This window comes from Myotis daubentonii, chromosome 2 (genome assembly GCF_963259705.1).
Source record: "Myotis daubentonii chromosome 2, mMyoDau2.1, whole genome shotgun sequence".
Taxonomy (NCBI): Eukaryota; Metazoa; Chordata; class Mammalia; order Chiroptera; family Vespertilionidae; genus Myotis; species Myotis daubentonii.
In genome coordinates this window covers 38,386,170-38,408,682 of record NC_081841.1, presented here as the reverse complement: position 1 = coordinate 38,408,682, position 22,513 = coordinate 38,386,170, and the positions used below count along the sequence as shown (strand labels likewise).

General features: G+C 38.8%; 1 protein-coding gene across 3 annotated transcripts in view; it reads left to right on the top strand.

Annotated features, from left to right (window-relative positions):
• The window catches only part of TMTC1 (transmembrane O-mannosyltransferase targeting cadherins 1), a 241,855-nt gene extending 220,926 nt beyond the window's left edge, over window positions 1-20,929 (top strand). For all 3 annotated transcript variants that reach the window (XM_059682472.1, XM_059682471.1, XM_059682470.1), the window contains 7 exons: window positions 5,608-5,710; window positions 8,295-8,430; window positions 9,380-9,524; window positions 10,430-10,567; window positions 12,447-12,569; window positions 14,969-15,046; window positions 19,094-20,929. In XM_059682472.1, the coding sequence (XP_059538455.1) occupies window positions 5,608-5,710; window positions 8,295-8,430; window positions 9,380-9,524; window positions 10,430-10,567; window positions 12,447-12,569; window positions 14,969-15,046; window positions 19,094-19,234 (864 nt within the window). In that variant the 3' untranslated portion in view covers window positions 19,235-20,929. The remainder of the gene's footprint in view (window positions 1-5,607; window positions 5,711-8,294; window positions 8,431-9,379; window positions 9,525-10,429; window positions 10,568-12,446; window positions 12,570-14,968; window positions 15,047-19,093) is intronic.
• The last annotated feature ends 1,584 nt before the right edge of the window (window positions 20,930-22,513 follow it).

The following is a 22,513-nucleotide window of genomic DNA, read 5'->3' as shown; positions in this document are numbered from 1 at the left end:
TTTTTCAAGAATTCAGATCTCTGTCCAAGATTTAATATCTGATGAGGGGATAGCAAAATTGCAACAAGTACTTCCCAGTGCTCTTCCTCCATATATTATTGGGTAACTGGGGCTATGTGGTTTGCAATAAGTCCACTGGGACTCATTATCAGGAGACCTGGATTTTAGGCATCTTTGTCACCAAATAAAAAATAAACAAAATAAAGTCATTGGGCTGGTGGGGGGAGGGGTACCTTATTGCTCTGTGTGCTCATGTCATTGACTAGAGTGAAAGTACTTCTCGAAAGTAGTTCAGCAGCACGACCATAATGTCAGGGCATGAGGACAACACCCTGTCCCCATCTCTGTAGGCCCTTCACATTGTTGGAATTCCACACCTATAACTTCTGTACAGTGAGTACACATTGTTACAGGCCACTCACCAGGCCAGCTGGTCGCAAAGGTCCAGGAAGGTCCATGTAACTTTCAAAGTCGTACCAACAAGTAATTTGCCTTTTTCATTCTCATTTTCTCATGAGTATACAGTAGTTTTTTAGAGGCTACATGATGTATCCACAATCATGAAAAATCTATTAAAATATTATCCCCTTTTTCAACTAAAAAACATACACGTCAGGTAATTCAACTAAAAAACGTATAAAAACAGATTGAGCATAAAAGTAAATATGAGTGTCCAGCTATCTTCTATTAGGCTTGGCATTAAAAATATTTGCAGAAAAATAGAAAATAATGTCACTATTCTATTTATTTATTTATTTATTTATTTATTTATTTATTTATTTATTTATTTATTTTTGCTTTGGAGAATATAGTTATTCTTCACATAAATGTCTTATATCTGAGTTTATTATCATTTTAAATAAATTAAGTATTTTTAAAATTTCTCAGCTTTATTTCTGCTGTGGTAAGTACTTGTAGCCCACATAAACAAAGCTCTATTGGGTCCTCAGCTCAGTAGTTTTCAGAGTGCAAAAGGGTCCTAAAACCAAGAAGTTTGAGGATTGATACATTAATCTACTTGTTCTCCTGGTTATTGCACTTCAACTATTAGAAATGTTTTCCAAACATATCAGTTTGTTCAAGAGAGTTCCTTGTTCAGAAGACCTAGTTTTCACTTCTCCCCTCCCCCCTTACAGTAGAAAGCATACCATGTTGGGTAATTACAGCATGTAAAAAGTGTAGATGTGGAGTATGTTTTATATCTCCCCTAAGGCCCATTTTATTTCCACCCCACTGAAAAGCTTCAGAGCCTTGGAGAGGAGCCCATGGCTGCATGCTGCCCATTTTAAACCACTGCCCTTGAAGGCTGATTTCATGCTGACGCAGGGGAGCAGTTGGTTGGGGACTCGGATGTACAGCAGACAGTATTTTTTGTCAGATCCATTCTCTGGGTCCCAAGCATTTTTAATTAAAGTTGTTCTATAAATAGTTATGTTCATTTCTCCTAGATCTTACAAATCAGTAGACACTAAGAATGGTCAGGCTTAGGTCAGGATATCTAGCCAGAAGAGTCAAATAAAAGTGAGTGCATGAAATTGAGCTTTAGGGATTGAATACTACTACTTTTTAAAATAAATGCATTGTCTTTCCAAAGAAGGTTGAATTTATTTTAAATAAATACCTAGAAGGTATTTTTCTTCTTTCATTTTTCAATAACTGGAGTTAATCATTCCTTGAAATTTACAGTCAAGTGAAAGGAAAAGAAAGACAGATATTGAAGACATTTTTCATAGAGCCAGAGTCCTGAGACTGCCCTTGGGGGTTACCAAGAGTACAGAGGTATGATTACTTGCTTCTGACACGCCCGGTCTTTTAAATCCCATTACTTCTTTCGACTTTGAAAATTGAATTTCTAATGGAAACCCAGCACATAAAGCCAAACATAAGAGAAGTTTTAGACGAAAAAGGTGATCTCTTTGTCTATTTTGGAGCAGCAAGGAAATGAGGGGAAAAGTAAAATTAAATCAGGTAAAACAGTAATTGCACTTGAAAACTGTTGTTAACTGTTATATTTGACTTCAGCAAGTTGGAATGTGAAGACATCAACTTTGTTTCTTTCAGGAAAAATGCCTTTCAACTCTCCCACAATTTAGTTACAAGGAAGTTTTTAAGGTCTCAAGCAGCCATTGATTTTTTTCAGGCACATCTTTAAGTTACACAGCTGCGAGAGTTCATGGTCACCAGCATCCTTGGGTATTTGGATCATAATGGGTGTGCAGTTCCTATCCAACCCCAAGCCTATGGGTCACTTCTTGTTGCCTCCCAAGTACCTTTTGCTTCCCCTCCTGTGACAATGTCACCATACATTGCAAAGTTTCCTTCCTGTTTGAATCCTACTTTATTGTCTGTAAGGGCAGGATTGTCTGTCTCATTCACTCTTCTGTCTCAGCTGTATATTTGGCTCATGGATGGTGCTCATGAAATATTTGTTGAGGAGATGGATGGATGGATGGATGGATATCCAAAAGTGTAATTGTTTCTTTTGATGCCAGACACTCTTGTTTATTTCCAAAAACTTATTTTATTCAGGAGTTATCAATTCCCTAAATGTTCAATGAAAACCTAGGTTTTTCTCTCTCCTCTTGTAGCTATGAGGTCTTGGGCAAACATTTTGTACCCAGGTTTCTCTATTTGTTAAAAATGGTAGTTCATTAGTATCTATTAATGTTCTTTCCAGCTCTAATAGTCTTTTATTTCCTTTTATTTCTTGTCTATTGTATTTTTAATAACTGCTTTTTTATTTTTATTTTACCATGACTATTTAGTGTATGTAAAAGTGCCTTATAAAATATTTAAAAATCCTATAAAACTAAAGATTTGGCATTAGTGCCAAACATTCACACTGGTCAGGTGATAACACTGGAATCTCAAAATTTTCAAGATATTGCTTATTGATCTCTGTATCAGAAAGTGATTAAGAAAAAATAAAAGAAAAAAAGACATTTAAGTTACTTGATTATTTCTTATATAGAGTTACTTAAGTTTGATGGGAGAGGAACTCCAAACTGTTGGCTGAAATGCCCCTGGGACAGCGTCCTGATGCCTAATGCCCTAGGCCACCTGAGCTCAGAGCATCTGTACTTACCTCTTTAATACACTGCTCACATTGGGTTTATTTGTAAGTTCATTCATCTTTGAGCTCCTTAAATAGAGGTATTTTGTTTTATTCATATTCATGTCTTTGGTATCTATCTCTCAGTGTGATAAGTAGTAATATTGACACTAGTTGTACTTCTGATAGTAGTAGTAGTTAGGAAAATGGTTAACATGACCAAGTGCTGACTATGCATTAAGCATTGTTCTAAGGGCTTCACATGTTTTAATCCATTTAATCTCACAACAACCCTATGAAAGGTACTCGTTATCCCTATTTTCAATTGGGTACATAGGGGAGAAGTAAGATCACACAGACAATAAATATATGGTGAGGCTGAGATTCCAATCCATGGCCCCAAACACTGGCAGTCCAATTTTTAATCACTGTGTCATACCTTCTATAGCCATTGCAATAAACGTGTGCTGAATGAATGGATAAATCAGTAAATATTAAATGATTCCCTCTCTTCATTTGATTGGAGTCTTATATAATTTGTGTTCTGCCTGTCTCCATTTAACACACACCTATGCCCACTCATAGATTTGCTAGTCCTCTAGTAGATGATATCTTTCTAGAGTTTTTCTTCTCCTCAGTAGATTGAGAGGAGATATTTTAAAATTTTCATTCATCTTTCACTTTTTTGAGTTTGGTAACTTACTGGGCTTGGCAATTAGAAAAAAAAATTTAAATATGGATATTCATTTTTGCTTGATTATCTATAATAATAAAAGCAGAATATGCTAATTAGACTGGACCTCCAAACAACCTTCCAGACATCATTCCGGACATCCTTCCAGACGAAGTCACCACAGCAGGGGCTGAGGCAGAGGCGGTTAAGGGTGATCAGGCAGGCAGGTGAGCAGTTAGGGGCGATCAGGCAGGCGAGTGGTTGGGGTGATCAGGCATGCAGGCGAGCAGTTAGGAGCAATCAGGCAGGCAGGCAAGTGGTGAGGGGGGATCAGGCAGGCAGGCAAGTGGTTAGGGGCGATGAGGCAGGCAGGCAGAGTGGTTAGGGGAGATGAGGCAGGCAGGCGGTTAGGAGCTAGCGGTCCCGGATTGCGAGAGGGATGTCTGACTGCCAGTTTAGGCCTGATCCCCCTGGATCAGACATCCCCCGAGGGGTCCTGGATTGTGAGAGGGTGCAGGCCAGGCTGACGGACCCCACCTCCACCCCCCATGCACGAATTTTGTGCACCGGGCCTCTAGTGATTCTATAATTCAGATAAGTGAAATTTGCCAGATTCAAACCACACTTTGTTCCCAAAATGGTACTTCAATGTGTGGATTTGAAGAAATGGCCTTGGTCCTTCTACAGAAGGTAAGCTGTCTTTACTTTTCTGGGTCAAATCAGAGTTAGGCTTCTTGGCTTATGCTGAGTGCTCTCAATATATTTTCATTCACAAGCTTAAGGTGTCATGTCTGAGAAAACTGATGCTATACCTTCCCTTGTCATTTGGTTGAATGCTTGCTAGTAGTAACTTGTGATAAAATTACAGAAAATGTCCATGTTCCAAGCATATTAAAGGAAAAGTTGTGATGTGCTTGATGCCAAATCATTTCTTTTCACCTGACCTTACAATAGTACTAGGGAACTATGAACTTGTTTACTTGTGAGAAATTGTTAGAACCTGGGTAACGTCGATTCATTAATTATCTGTTACCTTCTACATTGTGAGGTGTATGTGACATGACAATATAAGGTGGTTGTGGAGAAAAAGAAGTGCTTTAAAGCTAATTCAGAGTTATTAAAGTATGTTCCGTGAATGTTCAGAGAGTAGATCAGGGCAATTAGAAAATGATCCATTGGAGAAGTGGTGGTTGACTTGGACCTTGCCACAGAGGTAGGAGTTGCAGGCATGCCTTTGAGAGGACGTATATTCCTGTTGGAAGGAATAGCTTAGAGATGGAAAGCACAGGTTGGATAAAGGAAAGTGGCAAATAGTTTGGTGGGCTATAAGAAATATTTCAAGAAAGAAGGGATATGACAAAGCCTCCCATAATCTGCATCCACCTCTCCTCCCACTCTCTGCCCCCCCCCCAAAAAAAACCTCTCCAAATAAACCATACAGTGCAGCTAAAAAGAGTACTACCTATACAAATGCAGCTATAAGACAACTATCCCAGGCCTCTCTGTCTCCCAGTCAGATTGCCTCCTAGGAAGTATTCCTGTATTGATGAGTCACTTATTTTCATCCAGAAACTTACTGGGTGGAGGGCATCCCATTCAAACAACCATTTTGAGGCTATTTCCAGCTATAGAGCAAATCCTTCCAGGCATCACTTCTCAGTAAACATCAGCTGTTTGCCATAAAGGAACGAAGCACAGGTATGAATTATAGGTGTGTATGCAGTTATCATTGACTTTAATTCAGGAGAGTACCTCGTGTTGATCTCAGTGCCTATTGCATAATAGGTGCTCAGTAAATTTTTTCCTGCTTTTCTCACTTCTATTCAGTTTATTGTTAATTCTTTCAACTTTCTCATTTATTTTTCTTTATTCTCTTGTAAAGGAGAGATTTAAGGAAGCTGAGGAAATGTACCAGGCTGGAATAAAGAACTGTCCAGATAGCTCAGACTTACACAACAACTATGGAGTTTTCTTAGTTGATACTGGTAAGTGAAATTAGAGAGAATCTGTTCTGTTGAGATTAGATAATGCTCTCGAGCAAAATGGCAACCACCCAAATAATGCCTCCGAAGTACAACTCACTGGGCTTGGCAGGATGCTAACACCACTGACAGTCACAGTGTGCCATGGAGCTGTCATTTATCTAAATCTTCAGGCTCAGTTCAGTAAAAGTGCCCAGTTCTTATAATCATATCTCTAGGGAAACGCCCCAGGAGACAGGAAGTAGTCTTGATGATTTAATGGCTCTTCTTTGAGTACCGTTTATACAAGTTTATAAATCTATGATAATGAAATGTTCCTCTACAATGATGCACAACCTGCTCTGAATCTCGTTACTGGCAGATGGTAAATACTTTTCTGCAACTGATTTTTTTAAAAAGCCTCCAGAGTTGCTTTTATTGTTTCCCGTGTGGTATACGTTACAGAAACTGTATTATTGTAATTGATAAAGTATTCTTATATGACCGTGCTATGTAAAACACACTTACTCCATCCTATTTAATGCAAAACTTCACAGAGCAGGGATTCTGTTTTCTTTATGACTTGTGCTCCATATACTGTTGGCATGCTATGAACACTATAAAAGATTTTAAAAAGACATTTGAATTTAATGCAAAAGCACTACTTTGTTCCCATTAACTATTATACTACCTGCTACCGGCCCTGCAGTAAAATTTAATTTTAATCATTTTGTCAGTGTGAAATATTCTAAAGGATTTTGTTTTGGAGGATGTTGGAAGTTCTTCTGTTTTAGAGAACATAAATTTACATTGTGATACACTTAGAAACTGCCCATATTTTACATGTAAAATGGTTTTGTAGTGCCACCTGCTGGTTCATTAGCAACATAATAATAAAGCCCATAACACAAAGATGTAAGCACCAGAAGAGACTCCTAGGCCTGATCTAGTCCTCTTCCTTCTACTTCAACAAAAAACCCCACCCCAATAAACACCACTGAACCCCAATAAACTGTACCTCCCCACCACTTTCTCTGTATTTGTGTTTTTATACTGGTGCAATTCCCCCCATCACCAGTAATCTGGCACTCCTACTTAAACTTGCATTCAAAAAAGGTGGGTTTCTCTTGAGAAGATGCCTGTGCGGGTCATAATGTCCCACTCCATCTAAACGTTAGGCTCTTCTACCGCTCAATTACTTAGACATACTCTCACAGGAAGCTTCTGTGGAGAACCTTATCAGGCTAGAGAGACTTGATTCTAGTTCTGGCCTTTACCCTCACTTGCCCTGGGATCCCTGTCAAGTCTCTTAATGTCTTTGCACTTTAGTGTCTGTATCTGTAAGCAATAATTTTGTTTACCCTAAAATAGGTCCTAAGTCCTAAGAGACAGCTAAGCGGTATCAATAGGCAGCTAAATAGCATCAAAAATACCTGCAAAGATCATATGAGACCACTTAATTAAGGTGTTTTAAAATGTGTACAATATATTGGACAAATGCAAGATGGCATTATTTTTTAAATTAATGCCTTTAAAAATATGTGGTTAAAAATATTTTTAGATACAGCTAATACATGCTAATTTGTTTATTTACTTTTAATTTATCTTTATTGTTGAAAGTATTACAGATGTCCCCTTTTTCCTCCGATTGCCCCCCTCCAACCCACTCCTACCCCCTCCCCCAGCCTTCACCGCACTATTGTCTGTGTCCATGGATTATGCAAATAAGCATATGTTTTTGGTTAATCTCTTCCTGCAATACATGCTTATTTAAAGCAGTGTCTCAGGTGTGATGCTGTAGTATAGTAATTGAGACAGACCCTTAGAAATTACTTCAGGACAGTTTTCTTTCTATAATAGCCAATTCCATGTTTTTGCATAATGAGTAGCAACACATCTTTATAAATAACAACCACTGATAATCTCAACACATCATATTAGCTAGGGTAATGGCCAGAAACACTTAGACTAAAATTAATAATATAATATATATATATTAAAAGAAACGGCTTTTAGTTTCTGTTAGGGTCACCGAAGAAAGAATGCATGAGGCCAAAAGGGGTAAAGAATTATGAATTATAGATTTATTGTTATATCTGCTAGCAGAAGGGCTGAAGCCAAAACTGCATCAGCAGGGTAGAGTGGCGGGGGGGCGGGGGATATTTATGTCTCTTGTAAGTGTCAGTCAGAGTAACCGGTGGGACCAGGTGCAGGTGGGGGCCAGGTGTAGGTGGTCCCTAGAAACTGGGTGAGGCTGTTTGCTGGAAACCAAAGGCCGTTAATCATGAAACCTACAATGAGAATAACAGGAAAATCACCGGGAGGGGCGAGAGCCCCAAGCAGAACACAATGGAGTGCAAGAATGTGCCTAACCGTTTCTATTGCTTTTTTATTGTTAATTTCTCTGGAAATGGGAATGAATAGTTAAATGGCTCAAAGTTAGGCAGTGGCAAGGAGAAGAAGCCCGAATGCACAGTAATTCACACGCTGAATAATTGATGGTGTGGCTCTGTAAGAAGAATGATGTACATCAGAAGAGAAATGAAAGCCCTCGTGTATTTTATAATTAAGGCGTGTTCTGCTCTTACTCACGCATCTCTGGTTATAGGCTCTCCCGAGAAGGCAGTGGCCCATTACCAACAGGCCATCAAACTTAGCCCGAGTCATGACGTGGCCATGGTGAACCTGGGGAGGCTCTACAGGTCTCTGGGAGACAACAGCATGGCTGAAGAGTGGTACAAACGGTAAACGTCTTTCCTTTCACTTTATAAGTCGCCCAAAGACCTCTGCAATTGCCCATCAACTTAAAAAAATGTTTTTAATTTTTTTAAGTACAGTTGACATATTAGTTTTAGGTGATTCTCCATTTATATACCTTACGATGTGATCACCACGATAAAGCTAGTAACCACCTGTCCCTGTCCTGTTATTATATTATTGACCACAGCATCAAATTTTTAATTCATTGGGACAGGTATATTATCAGAATGCTAACAAATTTTGCCAGTGCAGGCAATACAGATTCTTATCGCCAAAGAGAACAGTGCAACACTGTCAGGGGTATCCCAGTTAATGACTTTCTTGCCCGCTGGTGAGAACATGGTGCTAACCAAGGTTGGAATTTAATTCCCACTGTTTTCTGAAGCGATGGACTGCAACCCAAAGCACCAATAGCAGTTTCAAAAGTGGATATAAATGAAATATTATGCATACATCACAACAAGTCTATCACCCTTGCTGGAATAGACCCTGGGGGCTCAGTTTCCACCCTGTTAGGCCACTAGAGATGTTCATATAGTCAGAGAATGGCACTGCAATGTTGTTTAAACATGCTTCTTTTTTTTTAATGTATTTTATTGATTTTTTACAGAGAGGAAGGGAGAGAGATAGAGAGTTAGAAACACCGATGAGAGAGAAACATCGATCAGCTGCCCCCTGCACATCTCCCACCGGGGATGTGCTCGCAACCCAGGTACATGCCCTTGACTGGAATCGAACCTGGGACCCTTCAGTCCGCAGGCCGACGCTCTATCCACTGAGCCAAACCAGTCTCGGCTAAACATGCTTCTTGATATAAAAACAAAGATCATATTGGCACAAAATCTCAAACCTGGACAGCCATCCCTCATTTTTTGACCTTCGGAAATGTACCTACCAGAAGAAAAGTGTTAATCCACCTTTCTTAAAACTCAGCGCCCTGAAGGTGGCACGCAAAGCGGAGACCCTGTCGCCTTTGGGGGCACTATTCTACAACACGGGCCGTTATGAAGAGGCCTTGCAGATTTACCGGGAAGCGGCGGCACTTCAGCCTTCTCACCGGGAACTCCGCCTGGCCCTGGTGAGTACTGGGCTAAGCACATGAGCTGGGAACAGACGCAGAGCATGCAGCTGAGGGAGCTGTGGTCAGCAGGCCTCAGAACGGGAACCAGAATTGCTATAATATATCCATGTTATAAATATTCATTTAACCAATGTTAGAGCCATTTATACAAGGCCTGGATGTTAAAAATACTTTTTAATTTTTGTTTGGAAATAATTTTAAACTTGCAAAAATTTGCAAGAATATTAAATAACTCCCGTATCCTCTTTCAACCAAATTGGTCAGTTTTCAGCATTTTTATGCATTTGTTTACCACCTTCTCATGTATGTATGCATGTGTGTATGACATGTATGTATACATGTGCATATTTATGCAAGTATTATGTGCATATACACATTATTAATAAATGTCATTTCTTCCTGAGCCACATGAGAATTATAGGTCTCATTCCTTTGATTTCTAAATAATCAGCATATAGTTCCTAAGAATAAGGACATTCTCTAACATAACCACAGTATGGTTTTCAAAGTCAGGGAAATTAACAATAACAATGTTTTTTATTTCAATCTTGGATCAATACTTCTTTTCCTTAGATTTGCAGTACATGAAACTTATCTTGTTACAAACACAGGAAATCATTTCTCTTTTGACATATTTAGTCAACTTTTAAAAAAGGCACAAGTCATTTCATTGAATATTTTTAATGTTCCCGCCATTCACATGGAAATGCATGCACATACATAAATAACAGGCAACAAAAGTTAAAGCCTCGATGCTGTGGCGATTTGTCCCTCTCTGTGTGTCACAAACAGATGCTCAGCACTTTTGTGTGGGGTGTTTCCCAATGCCTCCGTTCAAGGATGCTTTATTTGATGAGGTAATAATGAAATGTCTCTAAAGCAAGGTCAGTGTGGTTTTGCAGGCTCAGGTTTTGGCCATGATGGGTCAGACGAAAGAAGCTGAAAAGATGACCAATCACATTGTATCAGAGGACACTGGATGCCTCGAATGCTATCGCCTGCTGTCAGCAATCTACAGCAAGCAGGAGCAGCACGACAAGGTACAGAGGACACTGGAGTTTCTTGGATTCGTGGGTAGAAAATAGGGAGCCCCTAAATGAGCTCCAGGCTGCACGGTAACAAGACTGAGCTCTCTTGAATATCATCAGTTGGCATATCCTATCTCATGGGTGCTTTTCACAGATACCCCTTTAACTCTTAAGATATCCCCTGACGTAATATGGGCTTAGCTGACTCTTAGTCTGAAGATTTTTTTTTAAATATATTTTATTGATTTTTCACAGAGAGGAAGGGAGAGAGATAGAGAGTCAGAAACATCGATGGGAGAGAAACATTGATCAGCTGCCTCCTGCACATCCCCCACCGGGAATGTGCCCGCAGCCCAGGTACATGCCCCTGACCGGAATCGAACCCGGGACCCCTCAGTCCGCAGGCCGACGCTCTATCCACTGAGCCAAACCGGCTTCTGCAGTCTGAAGATTTTTATGTGGTATTATCTCAGTTTGTTTTCAGCTGACTCTAGAAAAGATGAAGACTAACATTTGTATACTTTATCATTTTCCATTTTCTTTAAATATGTTTTATACAATCCTTACAACAAGCCTGTAAGGCAGGTCATTAACCCTGTGTTGCAACTGTTATTGTTTATCTCCATTTTAAAGGTTACATAACCAGTAAACTCATGAACTAATTCAACAAAATACTGATTGAATACCTATTATATGTCAAACACTGTAGTAGGCACCAGGAATAAAGTGGTATGACCAAAATAAAATCATCACCCTTGTCCTCAAGGAATTTACAGTAGACAGGAGTTTACAGGAGACAGAGATTGGACAGGTAATCACAAAATCAATGTAGTAGAATTATAGCTGTGCTCAGCGATGTCATGAAGAATGACATGGTCCCTAACAAGAATATAATCAGGGGACCTGAGTGGTATTGGAGGTCAGGTTCCCTGCAGAGTGATGTGAAGGTGAGAGCTGAGTGAGGAATAGGAATTATTAGACAAAAGGCAGGCAGTGAAGAGCATTCCAGGAAAAACAGCACATGCAAAGGCCCTGTGGCAACAGCAATTAGCCTGTCTGAGGGATGGGCGTGAGGGAGCAGGGTGCAGTGTAACATATGGCTGCAGAGTATGTTGGGGACTAGACCTCAAGGCTTGGAACCAGGACAGAAGCCTTATTCCTTATCCTGGGAGAAGCCTTGGGGTTTAAGCAGAAGAGCAACACCATCAGGTGTGTGCTTCGAAGAGATCTCTGGCTGCGTGGGCTGGAGCAGTGCATGGTGAGGGCAGATGGAGCAGTGCATGGTGAGGGCAGATGGAGCACCAGGCACCCAAGCAGAGGCTATGGGAGGGTCCAGATGGGCACACAGTCAGGGAATTATTTTGTTTTCTTTCAACTAGATCATATAACCTCCCTGTAAAGTGATTCAGGGACATTTCATTGTCACTGATATAAATGGAAACCTGGAGCATAAGGAAGTTACTTCATCAGAGCTAAATTCTTATTGATAACATTAAAGAGAATGAAGAATTGATTGTCACTCACCACCCCCGTGAGTTCATAAGAACAAAAAGTAGCCCTAGCCAGTTTGGCTCAGTGGATAGAGTGTCAGCCTGCACACTGAAGGGTCCAAGGTTTGATTCTGGTTAGGGGCACATGCCCGGGTTGTGGGCTCTATCCCCAGTGGGGATGTGCAGGAGACAGCCGATCCATGATTCCCATCATTGATGTTTCTCTCTCTCTCCCTCTCCCTTCCTCTCTGAAATCAATAAAAAAAAATTAATAAAAAAATAAAAAGAGGACCTGGAAAAATATTTTTTTAAAAGAACAAAAAAGTATAAATTTTATCATTTAAATTTGTTTTCCTTTATCTAATCTACATTTATTCTGGTTTAATTTCCAACCCATACAGGCACTTGACACTATAGACAAGGCTCTCCAGCTGAAACCAAAGGACCCAAAGGTCATTTCTGAACTTTTTTTCACAAAAGGAAATCAACTAAGAGAGCAGAACCTTCTGGACAAAGCTTTTGAGGTACATACACTTAGTCAAATTATGTTATTAAATTCATGAATTGAAATTTAATACTTCCTGAATCTAAGATCATTGGCATGTTTGTGAAGTTTCTGATTAATCAACTTGACATTAAAAGTTTATTTTTTATAATTGAGCTTCTGGTTTTTGATTATTCAGAATTCTGTGATAACTATGCATTATTTCCTGAATTACCATCTTTAACTTGTTGTTTGACGCATTCTATGTTTTGCCCTCATATCAGCTTCTCTTTCTCTCTCTCATTCTCTCTCTGTCTCTCTCTCTGTCCTCTGTCTCCCTTTCTCTCTGTTTGTATTCAATCCCATCTCTTCCAGCTGATCTAGTGCCTGACTAGCGTTGGGCCTATCCACATGTCCCTGTACCCCCGCTCCTCCCCTCGCTGATTCCCACTCATCCACCAGCACAGCCTGGGTCGTCCTCCCCGGGAGGCTCTCTGGACCATCCTTTCTCCTAGTGACCGTGATGCCACCGAATGCTGAAAACACTTATGACTCCACCAGTCATTTGAGCAGGCCATGTATTAAGTTGTAGTATTCGGTCCTTTCTTGCTCCCCTCCCTGACCCCTGTGTGCGCTGTGTGCATGCATTTTGACTCGCTAGTTAGGCTGCACCCGTGTGCAAAGGGTCTGATTCCTTCTGTGTTCTAAATACAGTATGATGCATCTTACCGGTGTTCACTGTGTACAGCTTTGGAATACCACCGATGCCCAACTTGAAATAAAAAAGACATTTACAAATATGAGTAGAAATGTTACAGATACCAGACATCTTCCTTGTAACTGGTAAAGCCACAATTTGGAATTAATGTAGTAAAAATATGACACTAAATATATCATGGGAAATAAAATCTCAAATGATGTAATTTTTTTCTTTAAGTAAACTGTGGGTGGCTTTTAAAATATGATTGAAAAACACTTGTGAAGATAATTGGGGGAAAATTAGACCCTTCAAACAGTAATGGTGGCATATTTCAGAACCTTGCATTTTCTCTTGCTTTATGAATGTTTTCTACACCATCGTTCTTAAGTTATTTGTAACTACTAGGACAGCTTAATGATTAAATAGTTAGTAATTTAATTATGAATATTTACATGAGGTCTGTATCTTATATATTGTATGGAAAACAAAAGTATCGTCTAGTTGCTTGACCAGTGGATCAAATACTCATCATAGAGTAGCTGGATTTCTGAAAACTAAGAGTACAGCCATTAGTTATTAGTAACAGCTAAAATGTAATAGCACTTTTATGTATGATTCACATGTACTTAGTAATTTAATATTCACAACAAGCATATAAGAAAGTCATGGTCATTGTCTCCTTTTACAGTTGGAAAAAAAACTGAGAATCAGAGGTTATGACCTTACTCAAGGTCACACAGAGGATAAGAAATGGATCCAGGATTTGAATCTATACCCCATCTATACTACACCCTATCTCTGTTGATAAAAATTAAGACATATTCTTCAAGTCTTTAAAGCAGATTTTTAACAGTATATAGTTTCTTAACAGATTCTCATCACTTTATGGATCTGGTCAGTTGCCTTCTTGCTAATGAAAATAGCAAGGGAGTATTAAACTACACACACACACACACACACACACACACACACACACAGACAGACACACACAGATACCTAGCTTTGTAATTAAACACTTCATAAAGGCAACACTCATAACATTTAGTTATATTTAAGGTGACTACTCTTAAAATCAAGACTCAGTGGTGAGCTTGCCTTTGATGCAAAACAGCAAACAAAATATTAAAAATATACCTCACAAATATAAATTAATAGGATACAGGTAATTTAGGCACAAAAAAAGTATTCGAGGGTCAAGTAATTCTCTTCAAAGATTGAAGAACTTTCATATGGAAGAAAAAGAAAGGTTTTCTAATGATTAAAACTATCCCCTAGGAAAATAGAAATCCTTAAAGGAGTAAGGAGCATCCTGCAAGATTTCAAGCATAGACCAAAGAACCACGTCAGTGATCTTGTAGGGTTAAGCTGTTTAGGAAACTAAGATCCTTTGAACTCCATTTATAGTGAAAAAGGCCAAAAAGCACCAAGTTCTTGCAGGTCAAGGCCAAGGGGAAATGATTAACTATAATAGAAATCCCCCAGATTCCCTGCAGGCGTCTCATTCGTAAGTCTAAACATTAGCTCTGCAAGGAAATTACACATTTCCGTTTCCTCTACTTTAGACTCATCAGCGTTAGAAATTAATAGGAATAAATGGAACCCCTGTGAACCAGAAGTGGTTGTTCATTTTCTTAACCATTTAGATTGTCACATACAAAGAAAGTAGTTTTCACAGTTATGTATTGGTAAAGGTGGATTCTTTTTGATTCCCAACCTGAAGATATTTCTTATATATTTAGAGCTATAAAGCCGCTGTGGAACTAAATCCAGATCAAGCACAGGCTTGGATGAACATGGGTGGAATCCAGCACATCAAGGTAGGAGAAGAATACAATTCCCGGTGAACCAGCTTTTCCATGATGTTTTCTCTTCCTGTCTTTCTTCTCTCATAAAAGATTGAGAAACTATTCCCAATTTACTCCTCGAATTATTTAAATACCCCAAACATAATGGTTTAAAAGTAAAATTAGCACAGTTTATGCTCACTTTGTATCCTAGATAGTCAATATCAGGAAGCCATTTAAAGAGTAAATCTATATAAATTAGATTCCATGATTTTGTTTATCACAAAAAAAGTCATATGCACTTGAGAGGTATCCTGATAGAACAGGTAAAATCTGCATGTGTGAACTAACATAACAGCCTTGTTGGACTTTAGTGTAGTTTATTTTCCTGCAGTTTCACTCGCTGTCTAGAGCAAGTGTTACTTTAAATATTACATTACTATTTCTTATACCTAATGTATCTTTTATTCTCTAACCTTCTACTAAAAAACCAGGTTGCTTGTTTGTGGTTGCTTTGTTTTGTGAATTATTGAAAATGACCCTTTGGGAGATTATATCTCTAACTAATAAAATCAGAGATTCATTCACTCGCCCATTCATTTGAGCGGCATTTATAAAGTATCCTTTGTGCCAAGTACTCTTCCAGTCACTAGGAATACAACAATGAACAAATAAAACCAAAAGTCCTGTCCTCTTAGAGTGAACATTCCAGAAGGGGGAATTAGGCAATAAGTAAATAAATACATATTTACACACATAAAAGGTATCAGTTGGTAATAAGTGCTATGGAGAAAAAGGAGAGAAAAAAGATAGGAATGTCAGGGGGTAAGGGCTCAAATTTTGAATTATAGTGGTTAGGGAAGGCCTCAGTTAACAAAGCAATATTGGAGCAGAGACCTGAAGAGAGGAAACCATGCTGCAAAAATAACGAATGATCATGTGCCGAGGTCCTGAGGGGCAAGTGTGCTTGCTGTACTTGAGGAGGCAAGTGAGAGAAAATGGTAGAAACTGGGATCAGAAGATCTAATCATGCAGAATCTTGAAGGGGATTGTAGGGTCTTTAACTTTTATGCCAAATGAGGTAGGGTCCTCAGGGGACTTTGAGCAGAGAAATACGATGGGCTGACATGTTTTTAAGGATCACTCTAGTTTAGCTAACTTATTTTCAGACTTCTATCAGTTATCTGTGACTAATCTAAGAGAAGAACATTGGTGGTGAATCCAAGCATGAGCCACGTAACCAGAGCTTTGATCTTAATAATGTTCTAGGTCAGTGATGGCGAACCTATGACACGCGTGTCAGAGGTGACACGCAAACTCATTTTTTTGGTTGATTTTTCTTTGTTAAATGGCATTTAAGTATATAAAATAAATATCAAAAATATAAGTCTTTGTTTTACTATGGTTGCAAATATCAAAAAATTTCTATATGTGACACGGCACCAGAGTTAAGTTGGGGTTTTTCAAAATGCTGACATGCCGAGCTCAAAAGGTTTGCCATCACTGTTCTAGGTTGTATAGCAACATCTAGTTGGGAAACATAGAATGAGTTTACTTTTAAAATAGTAACATAATAATTTTAAATATTTAAATCATATATTAAATAGTTGAATTTTCAAATAATATGCTCACTATATATTTAGATGCAGTGCACCTACATTTAAAGCAATGGGCTTAATTATTAATTAGAAAAAAGTAAAACTATATACTGAAGAGCATCTAAAAAGTCTATAAATACAAAGAAGATAGTACATTTATTATACCTTCTTAAATTAACAAGTGAACCCGTTATTTAAATTTCAAAGTACTGCTCCTTGCAAAGGTGTCTGGAAGTTAAAGAAGGATATATTGAGTGTGTTTTTTAAATATAGTAAATGTGTTGATTAAAAAGTTAATATATCCTGTTTTTCATTTTTTTTATATATAATATATTTTCATTGATTTTCTACAGAGAGGAAGGGAGAGAGACAGAGAGCTAGAAACATCGATGAGAGAGAAACATCGATCAGCTGCCTCCTGCACATCTCCCACTGGGGATGTGCCCGCAACCCAGGTACATGCCCCTGACCGGAATCGAACCTGGGACCCCTCAGTCCGCAGGCCGACGCTCCATCCACTGAGCCAAACCGGCCTCGGCCTGTTTTTCATTTTTGATAACATCATGTATTAGTTGGACAACATAAAGTTGCTATGTTTATATCTTTAAAATGGTCTAATATTAGTGAGTCATATCCTATATAATAAAAGGCTAATATGCAAATCAACTGAACAGGGGAACAACCGGTTGCTATGAGTGCACTGACCACCAGGGGGCAGATGCTCAACAAAGAAGCTGCCCCCTGGTGGTCAGTGTGCTCCCACAGGGGGAGCACCACTCAGCCAGAAGCCAGGCTCACGGCTAGCTAGCCTAGTGGTGGTGGTGGCAATGCTAAGGACCCCTTGGGGGATGTCTGATTGCAAGAGGTCTCAGGCCAGGCTGAGGGAGAAAGCTGGTGATCAGAGAAGGTGATGCCAGGGCACCAGGCTGAGACCTACATTTAGAGAAACGTCTTTGAAGACAATTTCAAAATCAACTGCAGTAGAAACATACTTTGAGGCCACTTGAAGACCCACAAGTTCAGTTGTTTGCATGTGTGTGCTAAGCTTAATAAGTGGCAGAAGACACTTGGAAGATAAATGTTTGAGTTGAAAAAAATAATTTAATGTAGTAAGTCCAGGTTCTCATTTGTTTGGAATTCTTTTTAGCCTCTTATCAGCATCAGTGTTAATAATCAGGAATATCTTCATTGTGTGCATGCCAGACCCTGGATTCCCAATGTACAATTTCCTGTTCAGTCATTTCCACCCTCCTTTTCACAGATATGCCAAGTGAATGCCGTAAGAAACAAACAGTGTTTACACAGAGCCTGGAGAGTCATTGAATTATAAAATAGTGATGGTATCAGAATTGACTGCTCACTGAAGCTCTTGACACATATTAACTCATTTGGAAGATGGATAAGCATCCAATAAATATTAGTTGCTATTGCTTACATAGAGAATACTTTCACGCCAAGAGAATACTACTTTAAATTGTGATGGAAATTTAGAGAGAGACTGGTTTTCATCCACACTGAGCTATAACTGAATTAAATAGAGCAAATACATATTTTTTGGAATGGAAAGATTTCTAACAGTCTTAGTACATATTTAGTAGCAGAAAGGGGGCTGGAAAAGGTTAATACTTGTGACTAATTCACCAGGGACCATCTGGAACCAGGTATGCATGGTTGCCAGTTAGATGGGGCCAACAGAGAACAGAGACAGGTATCTCCAACAGGTCAGGAATGACAGACCTGCTCTCCTCCTTTAAAAGTATCCAGCAGGTACATATTGTCACACACCTAGAATATTAGATAAATGTGACTCCATGTACTTACCAGTTCTTTTCATTTTATAAAAATCTTACATTTGCATCAAAGGCTGTATTAACAAAGGGCTGTACTGGTTGCTTTTTGTTGTTTCTTAGTTTAGTTTGAAGACTAAAATAACTCCTACCACTAAGGAGGCATTATAGATTTCTAAACTATTTACTTTTGTATTATTACTCTAAAAGTTTCAAAACCGTTTCCCCACACATGCACTTCTCTCGCTCAACACAGGAACACAGGAGCTGCCCCCTGGTGGTCAGTGTGCTCCCACTGTTGTTTCTCTCTCTCTCTCTCTCTCTCTCTCTCTCTCTCTCTCTCTCTCTCTCTCTCTTTCTCTCTCTCCTGCCATGGCTCCATTTGATTACAGAGGAATAGTGCTAACCCTATGAAATGCCAGCCTCATACCCTGCATTACTAGAATTGAAAATCTGTTTTCTGCCATTTAACCTGTGGTGTAAGTTCTATCCTTCACATTCTCCAGCTGGATTGGTACTTAAAACAAATGGATTCTCCAAAAGCACCAGCAGATAAGGATAGAGTTACCCATGCAGACAGGTTGCCTCAGTGGGGACATTCATGTTCAACTGGGCGAAGGGCTGTTTCCTAGTCTCCCCATCCTCCTACAGAACGTTCTGGAGGATCAGATTATTCTCTTTCTTTTTCTCAACAGGGAAACTATGTGTCTGCAAGAGCTTATTATGAGCGAGCCTTACTGCTGGTTCCAGACAGCAAACTGCTGCAGGAAAATCTGGCCAAATTGGATCGCCTAGAAAAACGATTACAAGAAGTTCGAGAAAAGGATCAACCATAGCAGCATTGGCTGTCGTCTGGAGGGACGGTTGCTGGTGCCTCTGGAGAGGGAAGAAGTGATGGAGGCCTTGCTGTCACATCAGCAGGACAACCAACGGAGCTTTCCTCTCCCAGTCCAGGGGGCACATTTGGAGACACTCGCTGGTAACCCTGTGCTGTGGGACTTGCGTCTCCATGAAATAAAAAGATAAAAAAAGAGCAAGCAAGAGCAAGGAGGCCAGAGAGGGAAGGAATACAACAGCATTTTACAGATTTTTGTTGTTGTTGTTGCTTTAACTCCAAATTTCCCTCCATCTATTTCTCTGCTTTTGCAACCCAGAGATCTGGTTCTCTCTCTTAGTTTAAGCTTTTATGTCCCAGTAATACAGAAATTAGAAATGCCATGAAGTCAGATCTTTGCTTCTTATTGGGCTATTTCAAAGAGGATAATTTCTCTGAGATAAGCCATTTGGGAAATTCTACCAAGAGGTGGCTCATTTAATTCTCCAGAACCAGAAAGGAGTATCAAATAATGTTTTGTAGAACCTTCCAGAATATGTGGAGAAAGAGGCTGTTGTTAAGTGAGCTTGTTCTAATATTCCCCTAAAGATATTGCTAGAGCCCTAGGGAATAGTAAATTAAATTCCACTCTGATGCAAGTTTTTCCCATTGCCTAACATATAAAAAAGGAAGCTTCTGGAATTATGTATGGATATTCTTACCCCTAGGGGAAAGTCAAGAATCTTGGTTCCCCCTAATTCTTTATGGAAAATTTAAAATTTATTACAAGTAGAGTCGTAGTTCTGCTCTAAGATTTCAAAAGTACTTTTAAAATCATAAATGTTCCTGCCTCCACATATATTATTATTTTGGTGAAGAAAAAAATAGTATATTCTACATGAGAATTATTAAAGATGTTAACTGAGAGAAATGTTCTACTTTATTATTTTAACATTTAGACATCATGAGATTCATTATTTTTTGAAAAATATATTTAACCACCTAGGAATCTTTACAGTATATCACAGAAATCTTCATAGACTATGGACTAAATGGAAAGAGAGCTTTATTATTTTGTCTTCCTAGGCTCAATGAGAATTCTGTGCTTAGAATGTGAGTGATGTAAACCCAGAATTCTTGGTTCTGTATTTGTAATTTTGAAGAATTCATAGAGAATGCTCAAAAAAATCTAGGAAAAAATTCTAAATTTATAATTTAAAAAATATATATTTATATTTTAAAATAAGGAAGGCAAAGTTGAACTTATCAATTGACATTTGTTTTTTAGTGTTATTTATTTCATAACTTATAAAATATTTAATATATGTACACACACAGGTTTTTTTTCATTGTACATAGTTGTTTTAATAACAGCTTTTAAAACCGACCATACAAGCATTATAAATCTAAATTGCAAAGCAGTTAAGTTTTAACAGCGCCTCAAAAAAGTTGCATTGATTATTCACTTGCTAAAGTTAACGAAATTGGGGCTCAGCCTCTTCAGGGTTTGGGGTAGTAGGATATTTGGTATATATTTTGAAATTGGAATACCTGGTTTTAATTTGGTCATCGTCATAAAAAGTTAAACAAAACCTCTGAGCAGTGCTATTCATGATGCTGAGCCAGGTTCCATGGAGATACAGTAATTTGAAGGCACACATATTTCCCATGCTTAGGCCAGGTATGGTAAAAAAAAAAACAAAACAAAAAAAACAAACCTCTTCTGCTCCTTTTCACCCCAGTATCAGAGAGCAGTGCCCCTGTAAGTTTTTTTTTGGCGGGGGTCAGGAGGGAGAGGGAAGGTCTAGATAAAGGGGGAAAAACTTCTTTAGAAAGTGATGGTACAAGGAATATTTTAAATGCAAAGGATTACAGAAATTGCATCAGCATATATTTGTGTACATCAGTAATCCAATAATTTTTATATTACCATTCTGATCTTCTGTTTTTAATACTCTTTTAATGTTGTATATCAAAAAATTTTCCAAAATATTATTTAAAGTATTTTTATGCCTCTCCTAAAAATATATTTCTATAGTCTTAAGGCCAAGAAAGTTTCCATAGTACATTTGAAAAATATACTATTATTATACCTACCCCTATAATTAATAATATGAAGCTCTACCTAAAACTAATATCTAGGGCTTTGATCACAACTTTTTAGAATGATCTGTAACCAAAACTCACACCTAGAAAGTTAATGGGAAAGACTGAGCCCCAAATTTTGAAAAGCAATTATGCCTTACTTGCTGCTGCGAAAGCTATGAGACTACATTTGTTGGATTAATTGAAATAGCAATTATAGCCTAAAGGTCTCTGGAGGGGGGGGGGACAGGGGTAGGGAGAAGGGTCACATGGCCTTCAGGAGACTTTTTCTGTCTTCTTTTGGGTGCTTCCCCTCCCCCAACTCCATGTCTGTTTTGTTTTTGTTTTTTTTCTCTCTCTCCCTTCCCCCTCACCCTCTTTCTCATTCTGTGTGCACATTAAAATTTAGCACTGTTACGTCAGGTATTTTGTGCTGAGTAAATACCTTCACTGAGATGTGGCCAATGAAGTAATTTTCATAGTTGAAATGGTGCCTATAAGAAAATAAATCACATTATATTTTCAAGGATATTAAGTATATTTTTAACTATTTTTGTTTGGTCCTTGTAACATGAAGTAATATGTGGAATCCATGCTTATCAAAATAAAAGCTGAGTGCCCTGGCTAGTCGTGGAGGTGCATCCAGGTTGCCCTTCAGGAAGCGTGATTGGCATGCGAGTCGATAGCCCCTCTCTGCGATGGAATTGCGGAGCCTGCTTCATGGATGTGCAGTCTACACAGTCCCTCAGGGTCCTGTGCCCAGGAGCACCTCATGCTTGGTTGAATTCCCTGATTGAAATTCTTAATAATTTTAAAAAGGATTCCTGCAATTTTATTTTGTCCTAAGGCCTTAAATATGTAGCAGGTGCTGAGTAGGAGACAGTGGCTAAGGAGTTGCTTTAGTCTGGCTGAACACTTGATCCAATGATCAGAGTTTCACTTGTGTCTGTTACTCTGAGCATCATTTGCTGTTTTTCTTAGCTACATTAGAGTTCCTTGTGTACACATCTCCCCCCTCCTACTGCCAATCCGTCTAACCTGTCCATCAGTCCTACCCAGGACCCATTCTCTTTGCCTTCAAAATCTCCATAGGTGGCAGGCCTTTGACATAGGAGCCATGAGAATGGCTTTACAAAATTATTCAGGATTTTTAAAACGCTTCAGTTGTTTTCAGTTTGTTAATGGCATTCATAAGACATGGTTCAGTGATGTAACA